Raw genomic sequence first — 17,593 nt, 5'->3', positions numbered from 1 at the left:
ACAGGAAATGGGTGTTACTGGGCGGAAACAGGCCGTTTTATGGGAGTGTGGCTGAAAACGCTACCGTTTCCGGAAAAAACGCAGGAGTGGCCGGAGAAACGGGGGAGTGGTTGGGCGAACGCTGGGTGTGTTTGTGACGTCAAACCAGGAACGACAAGCACTGAACTGATCGCACAGGCAGAGTAAGTCTGGAGCTACTCTAAAACTGCTAAGTAGTTTGTGAGCGCAATATTGCGAATACATCGGTCGCAATTTTAAGATGCTAAGATACACTCCCAGTAGGCGTAGGCTTAGCGTGTGTAACTCTGCTAAATTCGCCTTGCGACCGATCAACTCGGAATGATGGCCATGGTTTTGCCCAACTGCTAACAAAATTCCTGCTGCGATCAACTTGGAATTACCCCCTATGAGTATATTGTTTTAGTAATCTAGCATTTATTCTTTTTAAAATAATAAAATAGATTGTTAAATTGTTTATAAAATAATGTTTAAAAATAGATAAATGTTAAATTTACCTTCTTTATGCATGTTTTTATTAACACAAAGTACCATTTCTTTCATATTCCCAGCCCCTTCCAGGGGATTGTAAAATGTAATTACTGTACATACTGATCTTTTCTGTCATTCAGAGGTACAATAGAAATAAGACCTTTTAACCCACTTGCACAACACTTCTGAAGGGACACCACTTTTTTTTCTTTGTCACAATAGCTCAGGGGCTTGGCTTTGTACATTTAATTGAACCATTTACATACAAGCATCTTAGTACTAACAAGGGTGGACTCTCCATAAAGTCACTTACAGTAACTGTTATCACTGACGTCTGGACTGGACATGACATCATACAAATTTGTCAAATGTGCTATTGGGCAGAATTTAAATAATAACAAAAAAAGCATTTTCCATAGTCACCAGTGTTCATCAAACACTCCAGCTTCCAGTTATCCACGTCTTCAGGGGTTCCTTTCTGTATTATCTTCAAGGTATCAGGAAGGCAGGAAATTCCCAATGCCCTCCTTACATGGCTGTTCTCGCTTTACCTGTTGTGTACAAATGTACCAATCTAGTTATACTGTAGTTGTGTCCTTCCTTGATCCTGGCTGTTCATCTCCTCTCCATGCCACAGCACACATGATTCCTATAGACATTCAGTGGCTGTTAATGCCTCTCTCCCATATCCCTTTTCCACTAGCTCTAAAAACACGGAGGTGCGCATTTACCCGTGTTTTTTCCTAGTGGAAAAGGGTCCCCCTGCAAATTCCCGGGAATCCTACCCAGATAGCTTGCCGGGTTTGAACACGTGTTCAACCCGTTAAAGCTGTGTAGTGTAGACGGAAGCCGTGTCGAGGCGACACGGCTCCCGTTCACAGTGAATGGAAGGGTGGCGCTGGGAGATCATGTGATCTCCCAGCGCCGCCCCAGCTGCGTCAGCAGCAGCGTCACCAACCCGGCAATATGCCGGGTTGGTGGAGCTAGTGTAGAAGGGGCTGTAACACGGGTTGCAGCCGTGTCAGGCTCCCGGCTGCGACCCGTGCTACAAGTGGAAAAGGGGTATCATTGTACTCAATTGCAGTTAAAGTTAGTGCTTATTCATTTGTGTAGATTATTCAGACATTAATAATTAATTAACAGCAGATAGGCATTAAATCAATTTATTACAGTTCATCATGTTTTTTGCGAATGTCTGTCCTATTCTGAGTCAGGCAGCACTTAGATAGATCTGTGTTTTGGTGACATTGGGATTTTACAGGGTGTCAACTGGGCAGTGACACGTGATTGTATGGAACTACGCTGACTTGTGGGGGCATCATGAGAGGGGTTTGTGGGCATGTATCAAAAGCAGTCATGCATAAGGGGAAGCGATGGATCTTTTGCACCGCTGCTAGTTCTGCCTCTGACCCTGCACCCCTTTCCCAGCACGATCATAGCAGATCTCATTTTGGTGTTTCTACCACCTATATTTTAAATAGGAACAGTGTGCACGTCTGGTGCACAGCTCAAAAAGGGGTGTGTTCTTGCTGGGAAGGGGCATGACCACACAATAGTACCCCCAATTCAAATTAAGCCACACAGTAGTGCAACTTTATTCCCATTATATCATGCGATAGTGTCACTTATTCATGTTACATCACACAGTAGTACCACGTTACTTTCCCACCCACACAGAGCACTCACATGGCCACTAACATTGTGATCTCTGCCTCTGCTCGAACACAGATGTGTCCTCATACATCTTGCCACAATACGCCATGCAGCAGGAGATGCCTGGCATGAGTCAGCTGGCAGCTCTTCTAACATCGGGCGCCTTTTTATGACAAAAATGCATCTTATTTGCATTACTATGTGACCAGGACGCACAAGCAGCTTCTGCTGATTAAAATGATATGCGACATGCACATATTCTGTGTGCAACTGTGGCTGTATCTGCATATGACACGCTACGTTATAGTGATTTCCAGGCATACACTGTAACGTAACATTTTGTATGCAGATACAGCCACAGTTGCACACAGAATATAGGCATGCCACATATCATTTTAATCAGCAGAAGATGCTTGTGCTGCTAGGCTTATCAAATGCCCTAAGCATTTGCCTAGTTTGCCTATGTCTAGGGCCGGCTCTGCTTGCGGATGCATGGGTCCTTTTCATAAGCTGAGTGTTGCATTGGTATAAAGTAGCAAACCTGGCTTCCGCAGCTGACGACAACTATAGTCACTTTGTGTGTGACTCAGAATCAGCCACACAGACACTCATCTACAGTATATGCACAAATATATATAAAGTGCTGGTAGAATAAAGGCGCTAGATACAGTATGTGAAACAAATATGAATCTTTAATAAAATAGCCTATATTTTCACCATACACAGCACAATTTTTTCATGAACAGTTCAAAGAAGAAAAAAAATCAGTATTCTACAATACTTAAAAGAATCCTTGGACATATCTCCAGATTTTTGTACATTTCCCCTGTGGAATGGTGGGTGGGTGGCTGCCTGTCTTTTCATTGAGTTGGTTATTGCCAAATCATTTAAGAGATCTAGGAATAGTGAAGAGAAGACATGGACCTCATAGAGTAATATATATTAACATGTTTCTAAGATATGCACAAAGCGGTATGATTAAGACTCAGAAGTAAGTTACATAATGCTTATCTGTAATGATAACTGAGAAGGATTTCTTCATAGGTGTTATTTAGTCACAGGTTCCTGTTTCCAGAGTCAGCCCTGGGATTTGTGATGGAATCCAAATAAAATATACAAACAATAGTGTTAATAAAAAAAAAAAAAAATTGCCATTAAAATTCCTTAGAGGTTACGTCATCCTCACAGTGATGACATCTTATTAGTGGCAACCTATGAGGTTACTGCTCTTTATTTCCTAGGAAATTCCCAGCACAAAACCTGCACCCGTTTCCTGGGTGGAAGCTGCTCATGTAACGCCCACATGCACAGTGTCTGCACCAGAATATAAGGATGCATATATCTGGACATTCACATGAACATCCTCTCATCCAACACAGAGTAAGACATCTCTGAAGAAAACAGTTCACATCATTTATAAGAGATCAGAAGTGAAGATGATTTCTACAGCTGTTAAAGTAAGTAGAGTTTTCAAAGCTGTATATGTAAATATGGTAAAAACAGATAGTGTATAAGAACTGCGCTTTGGTAAAACGTTTGCTAGATTAGCATGCTACATAATATGAGATTGGTAAGGAAATATGTTTAAAGGTACTGTATAACCAGTATTATTCTGCAAATATGGAAATTGCTATTTTTTACTTTTGTTTAATTGTTTTTATTTCTATTATATTTACTGTTTTATGTATAATTTAACAATTTAAACGTTGTATATATAAAAATATTTACATGTATAACAAACTTCCCAACATGATCTATTTCCATACAGTAATTCAGTATTCTGCTGCCAACTGACTGCATCGTATCACTGTACAAAATCATTTTTACTTTTATTATCTAACCCTAAAACAGTGCAATGGAAAAATAAGTTCATATGGACACAGATATAAGACTAAGGGGTCTAGTTACTAAGCCTTGGCTGGAGATAAAGTACCAGCCAATCAGCTCCTAACTGCCATGTCAAAGGCTGTGTTTGAAATTGACAGTTATGAGCTGATTGGCTGGTACTTTATCTCCATCCAAGGATTAGTAAATAGACCCCTAAATTTGCCCATGAAGCTGTGTAAGTGTGCTTGCATTTGGAAATGTTTTAGATTTGTAAGAGGGACATAGTACAAAAAATCCCTTATATTAAAATTTTATGTAAACTGACAAAAAAACAGCAAAAGCTATTAGATATTTACATATGAATATATTTTATAAATATGTATAATGTTGACAAGAGATGGGCAACAATGTACAGGTACAAAACTTGAAAGGTCTATATAAATAACATGGAGTAAGAAGGCAATTTAAAAGAGCTAAAACAATGTATAATCTATAGTATTATTTTTATTCTGTTAACTGTAACAGTTCTTCTAAACACACCTACCTGTACAATTAGTACTATTCAAATTAACTTGATGGGATCAATATTCTCTTACTAAAACAATGTACTTTAAAGTGTGAAAGTTTATGTCCTACACATATTGTAAAGGGTAGCAGCCTCTAGTGGATTAACAAACTGTACAAGGGGGATAATTCAGAGTTGATCGCAGCAGCAAATTTGTTAGCAGTTGGGCAAAACCATGGGGGTCATTCCTAGCTGCATTCGTTCGCTGTGCAGCGATGAGGCAAAAAAAGGCACTTCTGCGCATGCTGCGCAATGCGCACCTGCGTCGTATTATTACAACAGCCGATGTAGTTTGACATTGGGTCTAGCTAAGCTTTTCAGTCGCACTGCTGGCCGCAGAGTGATTGACAGGAAGAGGGCGTTTATGGGTGTCAACTGACCGTTTTCAGTGAGTGTTCGGAAAAACGCAGGCATGGCTGGGCGAACGCAGGACGTGTTTGTGACGTCAAAACAGGAACTGAACAGTTTGAAGTGTTCGCAAGCGCTGAGTAGGTTTAGAGCTACTCAGAAACTGTAAAAAAAAAATTTGTAGCCGCTCTGCGATTCTTTCGTTCGCACTTCTGCTAAACTAAAATACACTCCCAGTGGGAGGTGGCATAGCGTTTGCACAGCTGCTAAAAACTGCTAGCGAGCGAACAACTTGGAATGACCACCTATGTGCACTGCAGGTGTGGCAGATATAACGTGCAGAGAGAGTTAGATTTGGGTGGGTTATTTTGTTTCTGTGCAGGGTAAATACTGGCTGATTTATGTTTACACTGCAATTTAGATTTCAGTTTGAACACACCCCACCCAAATCTAACTCTCTCTGCACATGTTATATCTGCCCCCCCCCCCCCCCCCCCCTCCACCTGCAGTACACATGGGGGGTAATTCAGAGTTGATCGCAGCAGCAAATTTGTTAGCAGTTGGGCAAAACCATGGCCCTCTTTCCGGGTTGATCACTCACTGACGATTTTCGCAGCGCAGCGATCAAGTGAAAAAATGGCAATTCTGCGCATGGTACGCAGCACGCATGCGCTAAGTACTTTCATGCAAAACTTTGTAGTTTTACCCAAGCTCGAGCGACATTTTTCATTCTGATTTGGGTGGGATATTTTGTTTCTGTGCAGGGTAAATACTGGCTGAATTATTTTTACACTACAATTTGGATTTCAGTTTGAACACACTCCGCCCAAATCTAACTCTGTCTGCACATGTTATATTTGCGCACCCTGCAGTGCACGTGGCCCTCATTCCGAGTTGATCGGTCGCAAGGCGAATTTAGCAGAGTTACACACGCTAAGCCGCCGCCTACTGGGAGTGAATCTTAGCTTCTTAAAATTGCGACCGATGTATTCGCAATAATGCGATTACTAACTACTTAGCAGTTTCAGAGTAGCTCCAGACTTACTCTGCCTGTGCGATCATTTCAGTGCTTGTCGTTCCTGGTTGACGTCACAAACACACCCAGCGTTCGCCCAGGCACTCCCACCGTTTCTCCGGCCACTCCTGCGTTTTTTCCGGAAACGGTAGCGTTTTCAGCCACACGCCCCTGAAACGCCGTGTTTCCGCCCAGTAACACCCATTTCCTGTCAATCACATTACGATCGCCGGAGCGAAGAAAAAGCCGTGAGTAAAAATACTTTCTTCATAGTAAAGTTACTTGGCGCAGTCGCAGTGCGAACATTGCGCATGCGTACTAAGCGGATTTTCACTGCGATGCGATGAAAAATACCGAGCGAACAACTCGGAATGAGGGCCATGGTTTTGCTCAACTGCTAACAAATTTGCTGCTGTGATCAACTCTGTATTACCCCCATGGTTTTGCCCAGCTGCTAACAAATTTGCTGCTTCGATCAACTCTGAATTACACCCATTGGCCCTCATTCCGAGTTGTTCACTCGCTGGCTGCTTTTAGCAGCATTGCACATGCTAGGCCGCCGCCCTCTGGGAGTATATCTTAGCTTAGCAGAATTGCGAACGAAAGATTAGCAGAACTGCTACTAAATAATTCTTTGCAGTTTCTGAGTAGCTCCGGACCTACTCACAGATTGTGATCAGCTCAGTCCGTTTAGTTCCTGGTTTGACGTCACAAACACGCCCTGCGTTTCTCCAGACACTCCCGCGTTTTTCCCTGACATGCCTGCGTTTTTTTGCAAACGTCGGGACAACGCTGAATCCACAGCAAATCTGCTAAGTTTTTAGTTAAATAAGCGCATGCGCCCTGCGTGCCTTGCGCATGCGCAGTTTGCAACAAATTGCAGCATAGCGAAAATTGGCAACGAGCGAACAACTCGGAATGACCCCCATTGTAATAAGCTCCATAGGACATTGTTACAGTGACCAGGACTAGGATAAGACTGTGCATTGATTAAAGTAGAGCTGTCTATGGATTTCACAGCACATATAATACATTAAAGTATGATATATTCACATATTACTTAAAATATAGAAACGTTTGGTAGACAATTAGATAATTTATATAACCATCACATAGCGGGGTATTCAATTCAAGTTGGAACTGCCGTCTTGTCGGAAAGACGGCGGTTTCCGACTTTTTTAGGTCGGATAGTGTTCCAACCTCTTCAATTGGGCTGCAATTTTTCTGACAGGTCAGCAATTCTTGTAAAAAAACACGTGGATCGTCGGATTAACCATGTTTTCATGGATTTGCGGCCAAATCCGACAGGTTTTAGCCCCGTTTCCGACAATGTCAATCCGACTTTAAAAAAGAGTTGGATTGACATTGTCAAGAACGGCCAAATAATTGAATACTGTAATGTCGGGTCCTTTCCGTCGGAAAGGATTCAACATCAATTGATAACCCCTGATCGGTGTTAAAATGTATGCTACAATAAATAATTAAATTACATACAATATTTCTATCATTCTTAGAGCACAAAGAGCCTTCACCAACTATCAAGGCACATTCACAAGTCAACTGCAAAAGGTAATTATCTAAAAATATAATGTTTAATGTTTCTACTATAATAATTCTGGGTTTGAAGGGAAATTGGCAAGTGTCCTACTGCAATCAATTTATCAGTACAATGTGAGCAGGGCTGTTTCTAGACAATTTGGCTCCCAGTGCGAGAATTAAAAATGGCCCCCCCACCCCCCATTGACATAAAAAAATGCGACCCCCCAATTAGATATAATAAAATACAAATTTGCGCATGTGCTCCCAATGAGGGGGTGTGTCCTCACTAAAATGGGCATGGCCTCAATAAAATGAGGGGACATGTCCTCACTAAAATGGGCACGGCCTCACTAAAATGGGTGTGGCCTCGCAGGAAAAGACTACCTTACACCCTAGTTTTTGACCCTGCACCAACAGGCCTCGGTCATCACAGGGAAAAAAATAAATTCCGCCATATTAAGGCCTCCTAGGTATCACCGGCAAGCAATACATACATATATATAAACACAGTATTCACCCCCCTTTTTACCTATTTTGTTACATTACAACCTGTCATTATTTTTTTTAGTCTGAATTTTATGTGATGGATCTGCACAAAATAGTCTAAGATTGTGAAGTGAAATGAAAAAAATTTAAATAAAAAATATTTTTTATAAATAAAAATTTGAAAATTGGCATGTGCATATGTATTCACCCCCTTTGCTATGAAGCCCCTCAAAAGTTCTGGTGCAACCAATTACCTTCAGAAGTCACATAATTGGTGAAATGAAGTCCATCTGTGTGCAATCTAAGTGTCTCATGATCAGGGCTGTTTCTAGCCAATTTGGCTCCCAGTGCGAGATTTAAAAATGCGCCCTCCCCAGACATAAAAAAATGTGCCCCCCCCACACACACACCTAGATTAAAAAAAAACTTGCGCACGCACCCGGAAAGGGGACGTGGCCTCATCTAAATGGGTGTGGCCTCATTTAAATGGGCATGGCCTCGTCTGAAAAGACTATCCATCCCAAAGGATTATGGGCAGGGCTGTTTCTAGCCAATTTGGCTCCCAGTGCGAGATTTAAAAATGCGCCCTTATTAAGCCCCACACAGTAATGCCCCCTGCACCATATTATGCCACACACCGCAATGCCCTTGATACATTAAATCCCCACACTACGGCAGGCAAGAGTCCCCATTTCACACATTACGGCAGGTGTCCCCATTTTACACATTGAGAGAGAATACTTACAGAGGCGATTACCGCTCTTCGGCCTGCCTCACCAGTCGCTCCTCGCGCCGGCCTTTCCCTCTTCCTAACTTGGATCCCCCTCTGTACTCCGCTCGGGGGGGGGGATCATTCCGTGAAAATCCGCCCCCCGAGCGGGTTACTCAGGTAGAAATAGGAGGGGGAAGCAGGGAGCCACAGTTAGTGCCGTGGCGGGCGCCCAGTGCAGTTGCACTGCTCGCCTGCCCCAAGAAACGGCCCTGCTCATGATCTCTCAGTATAAGCACACCTTTTCTGAAAGGCCCCAGAGGCTGCAACACCACTAAGCAAGAGGCATCACACCATGAAGACCAAGGAGCTCTCAAAACAAGTCGGGGACAACGTTTTTGAGAAGTACAAGTCAGGGTTAGGTTATAAAAAAATATCCAAATCTTTGATGATCCCCCAGAGCACCATCAAATCCATCAACTTCAAATGGAAAGAACATGGTACCACATCAAACCTGCCAAGAGAGGGCCGGCCACCAAAACTCACAGACCGGGCAAGGAGGGCATTAATCAGAGAGGCAGCACAGAGACCAAAGGTAACCCTAAAGGAGCTGCAGAGTTCCATAGCAGAGACTGATGTATCTGCGCATGTGACCACAATAAGCTGTACACTCCATAGAGCTGGGCTTTATGGAAGAGTGGCCAGAAAAAAAGCCATTGCTTAGTGTTAAAAATAAGAAGGCACATTTTGAGTTTGCCAAAAGGCATGTGGATGACACCCCAAATGTATGGAGGAAGGTGCTCTGGTCAGATGAAACTAAAACTGAACTTTTCGGCCACCAAGGAAAATGCTATGTCTGGCGCAAACCCAACACATCCCATCACCCCAAGAACACTATCCCCACAGTGAAACATCGTGGTGGCAGCTTCATGCTGTGGGGATGTTTTTCAGCAGCAGGGACTGGGAAATTGTTTTCAGTCAAGGGAAAGATGGATGGTGTTAAATACAGGGATATTTTTGAGCAGAACCTGTTTCAGTCTGCCTGTGATTTGAGACTGGGACGAAGGTTCACCTTCCAGCAGGACAATGACCTGAAGCATACTGCTATACTGCTAAACCAACACTCGAGTGTAGAAGGGCTGTTTGAAGGACTGCCGCGCCCCTGAGAGCCGCAGTGGTGATATCTACAGGGAGTCACTCAACTCCCCAAAACATGGAAATACACAAAAAAATTGAGAGATCACGTCTGCGCTCGTCGAGATGTAAAACTGATAAAGATGAAGTTAAAAGTGCACAATATATAAAATATAGTTTTTAGAGTAGGTTGAATAATTGTGTCACGTGATGTCGTTGAGACGTGAGGACCTTTCTTTCTATGATTTGAATAAATCAATGTCCTTGGTCGCGTCCACTCCGAGGTATATTTCTCCTTAGAGGTGTCCCAAATCGTCGTTCTCCGGGTTTTCTCCTGTATTTGCGTCCAGGGTATCGGGATAGTTCTTATCCTCAATAGTTGGAGACAAAGAGACAGGAAAAAAAGGCCGCTGATAGTGTAGTAGACGTATTAAAAAGGTGGAGGTGTCTTATTATGAAAATCTTTAACAAGATAGTGACTGCTGATTGCATACCAGTACTCACGTGATAGACGTGATGTACCCCTCGCATAAAGGTATCTTTAGTGTTCTTATGGTTTTTCTCCTCCTTCTCCAGACAGGATCCCTTATGGCTCTTGTCCTCGGGAGTGAGAAAGGAACAGGTGATAGTGTAGTAAGTTGGAGTGTATAAATGCTAGAAGGCAATTCACTCTTCTAAATTCAAGATTTACAATGGGGGAGTGCGTACCGTACTCACATCCATAAAGGGGTGTGGAAAACACATAAAGGTATCTTTAGCTTGATATGTTGTCGTACACGGTCACATTCACGCAAGTTTAGGTGGATAAGAGAAAAAATGGGCGTACCCGACTCACACTGCACAATGAGAGGACTTGTGTATAAGGGTATCTTTAGAATGGTCCTGCAGGTTCTAGGTGTTCCTTATTTTAAGGGCCCGTTCCTCTCGTATGATACATGAGGAGAAACGAAGCATAGTGTCATGGAGTGACACGTAAAATAATTTATTATACAAAAAACTTTTAAAACAATATAAAAAAACAGCCAATGGACTCCAGGTAAGAGTGGGGGGTATACACGGGTGAAAAGATGTTAATATCCGGATTGTTCTCACCTTAGTAGGTACCGTCCCAAATCAGTCCCTGGTGGTCCTGGCCCTCACACCAACGCGTTTCGACTGTAGAAGTCTTTTTCAAGGTGTGTAATGAGGGCACTGGTACCATTATTTATACCCCCTAACAGGAAGTCATGTGGTGGGGGTGTGGTTACCAAATATTCAAATGCATTGTGGGCTACCAGGGTACAAGTCCACTGCTATTAATTTGACCTATCCTGTGTATATATGTGGTTTATGAATTAAATTGATTTGCACTATGAGCGCATTCTCCTTCTTTTGCTATTTCCAGATACTTTGCTCTTGAGAGTCAGAGCTATATGAGGAGAACTGCTGTGTTGTGAATATACTCCAGTGCTACAGCCCAGTGTTGTGCTTTTACCTGTGGACTGAGACTAACTAATCACCAGCGCACCTGTACACATCTCTTTTCTGTGGACATATATATATATTATATAATATACACACACGCTCTGTGGTGGGAGATAGGAGGATGAGGCTCAGTCGTGGTGTAGTGCCCGGAGTCTGACTGACTCTGCAAAGGACCATGGGAGGATAAGCTGCTGCGGCCAGGCATGCACAGCAGCTTTCTGCCTGGCCATATTTGTTAGGGGCAGCTAGCATACCCAGACTGCTGTCATAATACTCCGTTCAGGGTGGCGGAGTTTCGCAAAATGACGTGTTGTGTCATAATGTCAAACGCGTCATTCTGCAAAACTCTGCCCCCTGAGTGGAGTACAATGATGTGGAGGAGGGGGAGCTGTCAGGACAAGGGAAAAGTGCCGCGGTGGGTGCCCCATGCAGTGGCCCGGTTCGCTCGCCGCTAGAAACGGCACTGAATGTGGGTGACACAGTTATGGTGCCAATGAGACATTAGCCATCGGGCTGTTACCCGCTTGTATAATTACTGCAAAGCTTTAGTATCTAGTAGTAACACAGAGTAGATATTATTATGAAGCATTTATGTCAGACAGATAACAAAACAGTTTTCATAAGATTAATTAAAATGAAAAGGTGAAAAAAAGAAGTCTAAACCAGGAAGGTCAGAAGGAATATTAATGTGATCTGTCTCTTATCAGTGGCTGTGGAAAACCAGTTAGAAGAATCCGTCTCCAACAGTTTTGCCTCATTCATCCATGAGATCCGCTCCGATCACCTCTCTGATATTGTGCGGCACAGAAGTAAGCGCATGATCCTGGACAGCATTGGGGTCGGACTGGTTGGCAGCACAACTCATGTCTTCAATATCGTGGTGAAATACTGCCAGGTAATACATGGGGATGATCTGTGATATTGTATATCATCTGGGGTGGTGGGATGCGGTTACAGAACTATGGACTATAATAGACACTGAATAAACCTATTTTCTATCACCTTTTTATATAGTTATATAAATTATATTAAAATTCTGTAGTATTATTTGTTACAGTTCATAGACACATTCACTTTCATCCCCAGATCAGTAATCACTAACAATAAACTAGTAAAATATAGTGATTTACAAAGAAGTAAATACAAATTTGAAAGGGGCCACCCTGCTGGAGCACACTACCATCACCAGACTCCTTCTTCTGCAGCAGCTGAAGAAAGAGCCAGGCAGCCAGAATGCAAGCTGGATAGTACAGAGAACTTCCAGACCAAAGAAGAGATAGGAGGGGGAGAGGGCTGTAAGTGACACAGGAATCTCACCTTGACCCCCTCTCCGTACAGCAGGCAGAGAGAGGTAAGGCCAGTACTCACTGGCAGATGTGGGGAGAGATGTGTGCTGAGCGGTTCGCTCAGCACACATCTCTTCCCCCGCTCAGCACAGCGCGATGTGTGCTGAGCACGCAGGGGGAGCGGGCGCTCATTTCAACCAGCGGGTGAAGTGAGCGACCCGCTAGATTGGCCAATCTAGCACCAGCGATAGCGATGCGCGGTGCTGCGCATCGCTATGAGGGGTACACACGGAGAGATCATTGCTTAAAATCTAAGCAATCTAGTCAGATTGCTTAGATTTTAAGCAGCGATCGCTCCGTGAGTGCCCCCCTTTAGATTTGGGTAGGGTGTGTTACAAACTGAAATCTTAATTGTAGATTAGTACAGAGGCTGCTGCTATTCTTGCATGTAACAAGAGGATATATTTTATTTTTCTATGTGTACCCAGGCCTTATTAACCACTTGCCTGGCATGGTCGCATCAAATGCGACCACACCAGCAAGAGCTTAATCTGATCTGGTTGCAAAGGATGCAACCAGTCAGATAATGTGTTTACAGCTGCAGGAAAGAGAAACATACCTCTGCTGCTGCTCTCAGAGGTAACAGAAGAGATCCTTCCCACACCCTCAAGCCAGTGTTTGCCATGCTGACGATCATTGATGATTGGTCAGCACGGCAGGAGCCTCCACCCGGCGGTTGCAGATCATAGCAGCCACTGGGAAGTGTAAATCAAGCTCCCCAAGTCCCCCTGTGTACCTGGCAGCTGTCCTCGCTGTTAAGACAGAAGTCTCAATGGTCACAATGTTTCTGATGTCCCGATGGTGCTGACTGATGTTTCGATGTTTGGGGAAATAAATATTTTTTTAAAAACATATAAAAATATATATTTTTTCACTTTTGTTAACTAAAATCATTTTGGATAAGTTTAAATTCATGTTCTTCAACTAATTAACTCATAAAAAAAAAACAGTCTGAGCGTTTTTTGGGAAAAATTTTAAGTTAAGTGGTTAAACCATTAGTTTAAATCAAACATACATAATTTACACTTGATATACACAATCTAATATATACCCCACTCCCCCTTTCCTTTCCACGGAGCACCCTGCTGCACTGTGCAGTCCCATAGTGGGGGCAGAAAGTATGACACATGGGGGCAGTACTGACAAGATGTGCAGGGAACCCTGGTTTAAGAGTCTCAGACCCAGCAAAGGCTTAATCCGGCCCTGTCATAAGATCTGTATCTAATATTAATTATATTTCCATTGTTTACAATTATTTAAATATTGACATCATATTGTTTTCTTGTTTCAGGATCTATACTTTTCAACATCTGGAAATTCTGCCCTTTGTTCAGTCTATGGACAGAAAGGTTTAAAGCTCTCTCCAACCCTGGCTGCCTATGCCAATGGAGTTGCTGTAAGTAGATGTTACTATAAATAAAAAATAATAAAATGATTATACAGCTGCAGGTCCATCTAATCATTTCCCTGTCACCTCAGGCTCACTCCATGGACTTTGATGACACGTGGCACCCTGCCACACACCCTTCTGGTGCCGTGCTTCCTGCCATCCTGGCACTGTCACAGATACTTTCACAAGGCAGAGAGATCAGTGGTGAGGAACTGCTGACGGCTTTCAATGTGGGGATTGAAATACAAGGAAGACTTATGGGTTTCTCCAGCGAAGCAAAGAGCATTCCTAAAAAGTGAGTAGTTAGTCCCAATGGTAGATGAAAACAATTTCCCATAATGTACCAATATTATTTACTAGGGTACACAGAGCTACATATTTATTAAAATGTTTTAATTTATTAAGCATAAATACATATACTGCAAATGTTTGTAAATGTTCACATAGATTTTAATTGCATACTGGATATATAGACATCACTGTGGATATAAAGACCCCATCTGTCTCTATAGATTACAGTATTATAGCATCATGCCCTCCTCAGGGGACTGCTCCATCCAGCTCAGAAATATTAGTCTTTATAGAGCTTGGACACTGTAAGGCATAAACATCTTACTAAAGAATACTGTAAACGCTATTATACCAGATAATGTGTACATGTTATTGCCATACAAATAAATAATGTAATCATATTTTCTCAATACAGATTTCATCCACCGTCCGTGGTTGGCACCATGGGAAGTGCTGCAGCATCAGCCAAACTCCTCTCATTAGATAAAGATCAATGCACTCATGCCCTGGCGATTGCAGCGTCCCTTGCTGGTGCTCCAATGGCAAATGCTGCCACCCTGGCTAAGCCCCTGCACATTGGCAATGCCACAAGGTTAGGTCTGGAAGCTGCTATCCTGGCTGCTAAGGGAATGGAGGCCAATACTCTCATACTTGATGATGTGCCTGGCTGCGCTGGGTTTAGTGCATTTTATGGCGATTACCAGCCTACGTCATTATCTTCACCAGGAGAACATTATGAATTTCTCCTTGAAAAGCAAGACATTGCATTCAAGTCTTTTCCTGCACATCTAGGAATGCACTGGGTCGCTGATGCTGCTGTCTCAGTTAGGAATAGAGTTGTCCAACAATATGGCTCATTTGACCCATCCGCTATTCAGTCTATTGTTCTTAGAGTCCCAGTATCCAAATACATTAACAGGCCCTACCCAGACTCAGAGCACCAGGCTCGCCACTCTTTCCAGTTCAATGCCTGCACCGCACTCCTGGATGGTGAAGTCAACATCCGCTCCTTCCATGAAGATACCATGTTTCGTACAGAACTCGAGAATCTCCTGAGCAAAGTGGTGGTGGAACATCCTCAAGATAATGAAGCCAACTTTGACAAGATGTATGCAGAGGTGGCTCTGCTGCTGAGAAATGGGGATCTGGTGACCGGGAATTGTGACACTTTTTATGGGCATTGGAGAAAACCACTCAGCCGGGAATCACTACTGAAGAAATTCTCCTCCAATGCCAGACATGTCCTGCAGGAGAACCAGGTGCAAGGTGTAATACAGATACTAGACAATCTAGAGAGTGTAAAAGACAGCTCCCTACTGCCATTGCTACTTCAGTAACTCACATAAGAATTACTCTTACTCTGTTTACAACAATCCAAATGCGGGACTTTATGGTGATATTTATTAATCAGTGTATGGTATTTATGATAGATATTTCTTATCGGATGTATTAAAAAAATATGCTGCTAAAAGAGCTGCAATATGTAATATACATCTCAAAAATAAAATAGTTATATATTGATAGAGCATCATTGTTACTTTGCTAAAATATTTTTAAAGATGGACATCATCATTCCCTAAATCTCTAGTCTATAATAGTCCGATGTGTCTGGTGAGGTTTGGCAACTTCTAGATTGACCACAAGCTCCATATATTATGGGCATAATAATGATATTGAGGACTTACATTTCATGGTGAAGCAAAGTCCTTTCCCATCAGACACCCTAGTGCACATGTGACATACCCTCCCTCAGTTGCTCAGTTATATAAGTGTGCTAGAATACATTGTGCATTAAGATGTACTATTAGGTGTGATCATTTCATGACATCAATAAAGCATGAGACACCATGTGTCACGTGCCTCACTTATTTTACTGGATCCTAATGGATTAATAATCTGAATATTGCTTAGGCTGACTTAATGATTGTCTCTACTGAGTGTAGGATGACAAATGGTGGGTTATACTGTTTCTCCTGACCATTTACAGGCACCCTATTATATACTTGTTAAATACTGATTTATTTTACTTTTTAGCACATATAGTTTATTAAACTGTTTTGGTTTTTTTTTTAGAGATGTGCACTTGAAATTTTTCGGGTTTTGTGTTTTGGTTTTGGGTTCGGTTCCGCGGCCGTGTTTTGGGTTCGACCGCGTTTTGGCAAATCCTCACCGAATTTTTTTTGTCGGATTCGGGTGTGTTTTGGATTCGGGTGTTTTTTTTAAAAAACACTAAAAAACAGCTTAAATCATAGAATTTGGGGGTCATTTTGATCCCAAAGTATTATTAACCTCAAAAACCATAATTTCCACTCATTTTCAGTCTATTCTGAATACCTCACACCTCACAATATTATTTTTAGTCCTAAAATTTGCACCTAGGTCGCTGGATGACTAAGCTAAGCGACCCTAGTGGCCGACACAAACACCGTGCCCATCTAGGAGTGGCACTGCAGTGTCACGCAGGATGGCCCTTCCAAAAAACACTCCCCAAACAGCACATGACGCAAAGAAAAAAAGAGGCGCAATGAGGTAGCTGTGTGAGTAAGATAAGCGACCCTAGTGGCCGACACAAACACCGGGCCCATCTAGGAGTGGCACTGCAGTGTCACGCAGGATGGCCCTTCCAAAAAACCCTCCCCAAACAGCACATGACGCAAAGAAAAAAAGAGGCGCAATGAGGTAGCTGTGTGAGTAAGATAAGTGACCCTAGTGGCCGACACAAACACCGTGCCCATCTAGGAGTGGCACTGCAGTGTCACGCAGGATGGCCCTTCCAAAAAACCCTCCCCAAACAGCACATGACGCAAAGAAAAAAAGAGGCGCAATGAGGTAGCTGTGTGAGTAAGATAAGCGACCCTAGTGGCCGACACAAACACCGTGCCCATCTAGGAGTGGCACTGCAGTGTCACGCAGGATGGCCCTTCCAAAAAACCCTCCCCAAACAGCACATGATGCAAAGAAAAAAAGAGGCGCAATGAGGTAGCTGTGTGAGTAAGATAAGCGACCCTAGTGGCCGACACAAACACCGTGCCCATCTAGGAGTGGCACTGCAGTGTCACGCAGGATGGCCCTTCCAAAAAACCCTCCCCAAACAGCACATGACACAAAGAAAAAAAGAGGCGCAATGAGGTAGCTGTGTGAGTAAGATAAGCGACCCTAGTGGCCGACACAAACACCGTGCCCATCTAGGAGTGGCACTGCAGTGTCACGCAGGATGGCCCTTCCAAAAAACCCTCCCCAAACAGCACATGACGCAAAGAAAAAAAGAGGCGCAATGAGGTAGCTGTGTGAGTAAGATAAGCGACCCTAGTGGCCGACACAAACACCGTGCCCATCT

The 17,593-nt window shown here is 43.1% G+C and overlaps 1 protein-coding gene across 1 annotated transcript; it reads left to right on the top strand.

Moving 5' to 3' along the window:
• Positions 1-3,578: 3,578 nt before the first annotated feature.
• Positions 3,579-15,593, top strand: LOC134947673 (cis-aconitate decarboxylase-like). Its single transcript, XM_063935644.1, has 6 exons — positions 3,579-3,599; positions 7,412-7,466; positions 11,937-12,124; positions 13,867-13,971; positions 14,055-14,260; positions 14,672-15,593. The coding sequence occupies exons 1-6, from the start codon at positions 3,579-3,581 to the stop codon at positions 15,591-15,593; spliced, it is 1,497 nt and encodes a 498-aa protein (XP_063791714.1).
• Positions 15,594-17,593: the final 2,000 nt, after the last annotated feature.

The sequence above is a fragment of the Pseudophryne corroboree genome, chromosome 8 (genome assembly GCF_028390025.1).
Source record: "Pseudophryne corroboree isolate aPseCor3 chromosome 8, aPseCor3.hap2, whole genome shotgun sequence".
In the NCBI taxonomy this organism is placed as follows: domain Eukaryota; kingdom Metazoa; phylum Chordata; class Amphibia; order Anura; family Myobatrachidae; genus Pseudophryne; species Pseudophryne corroboree.
Note: the sequence above shows the minus strand (reverse complement) of the source record. Positions and strands in the feature narration are given on the sequence as shown.

Coding starts and splice junctions, on each gene's coding strand:
- LOC134947673 (XM_063935644.1), top strand. CDS start 3,579: ATGATTTCTACAGCTGTTAAA. Junction 7,467..11,936: donor TCACAAGTCAACTGCAAAAG/GTAATTATCTAA, acceptor GTCTCTTATCAG/TGGCTGTGGAAAACCAGTTA. Junction 13,972..14,054: donor CCTATGCCAATGGAGTTGCT/GTAAGTAGATGT, acceptor CTGTCACCTCAG/GCTCACTCCATGGACTTTGA.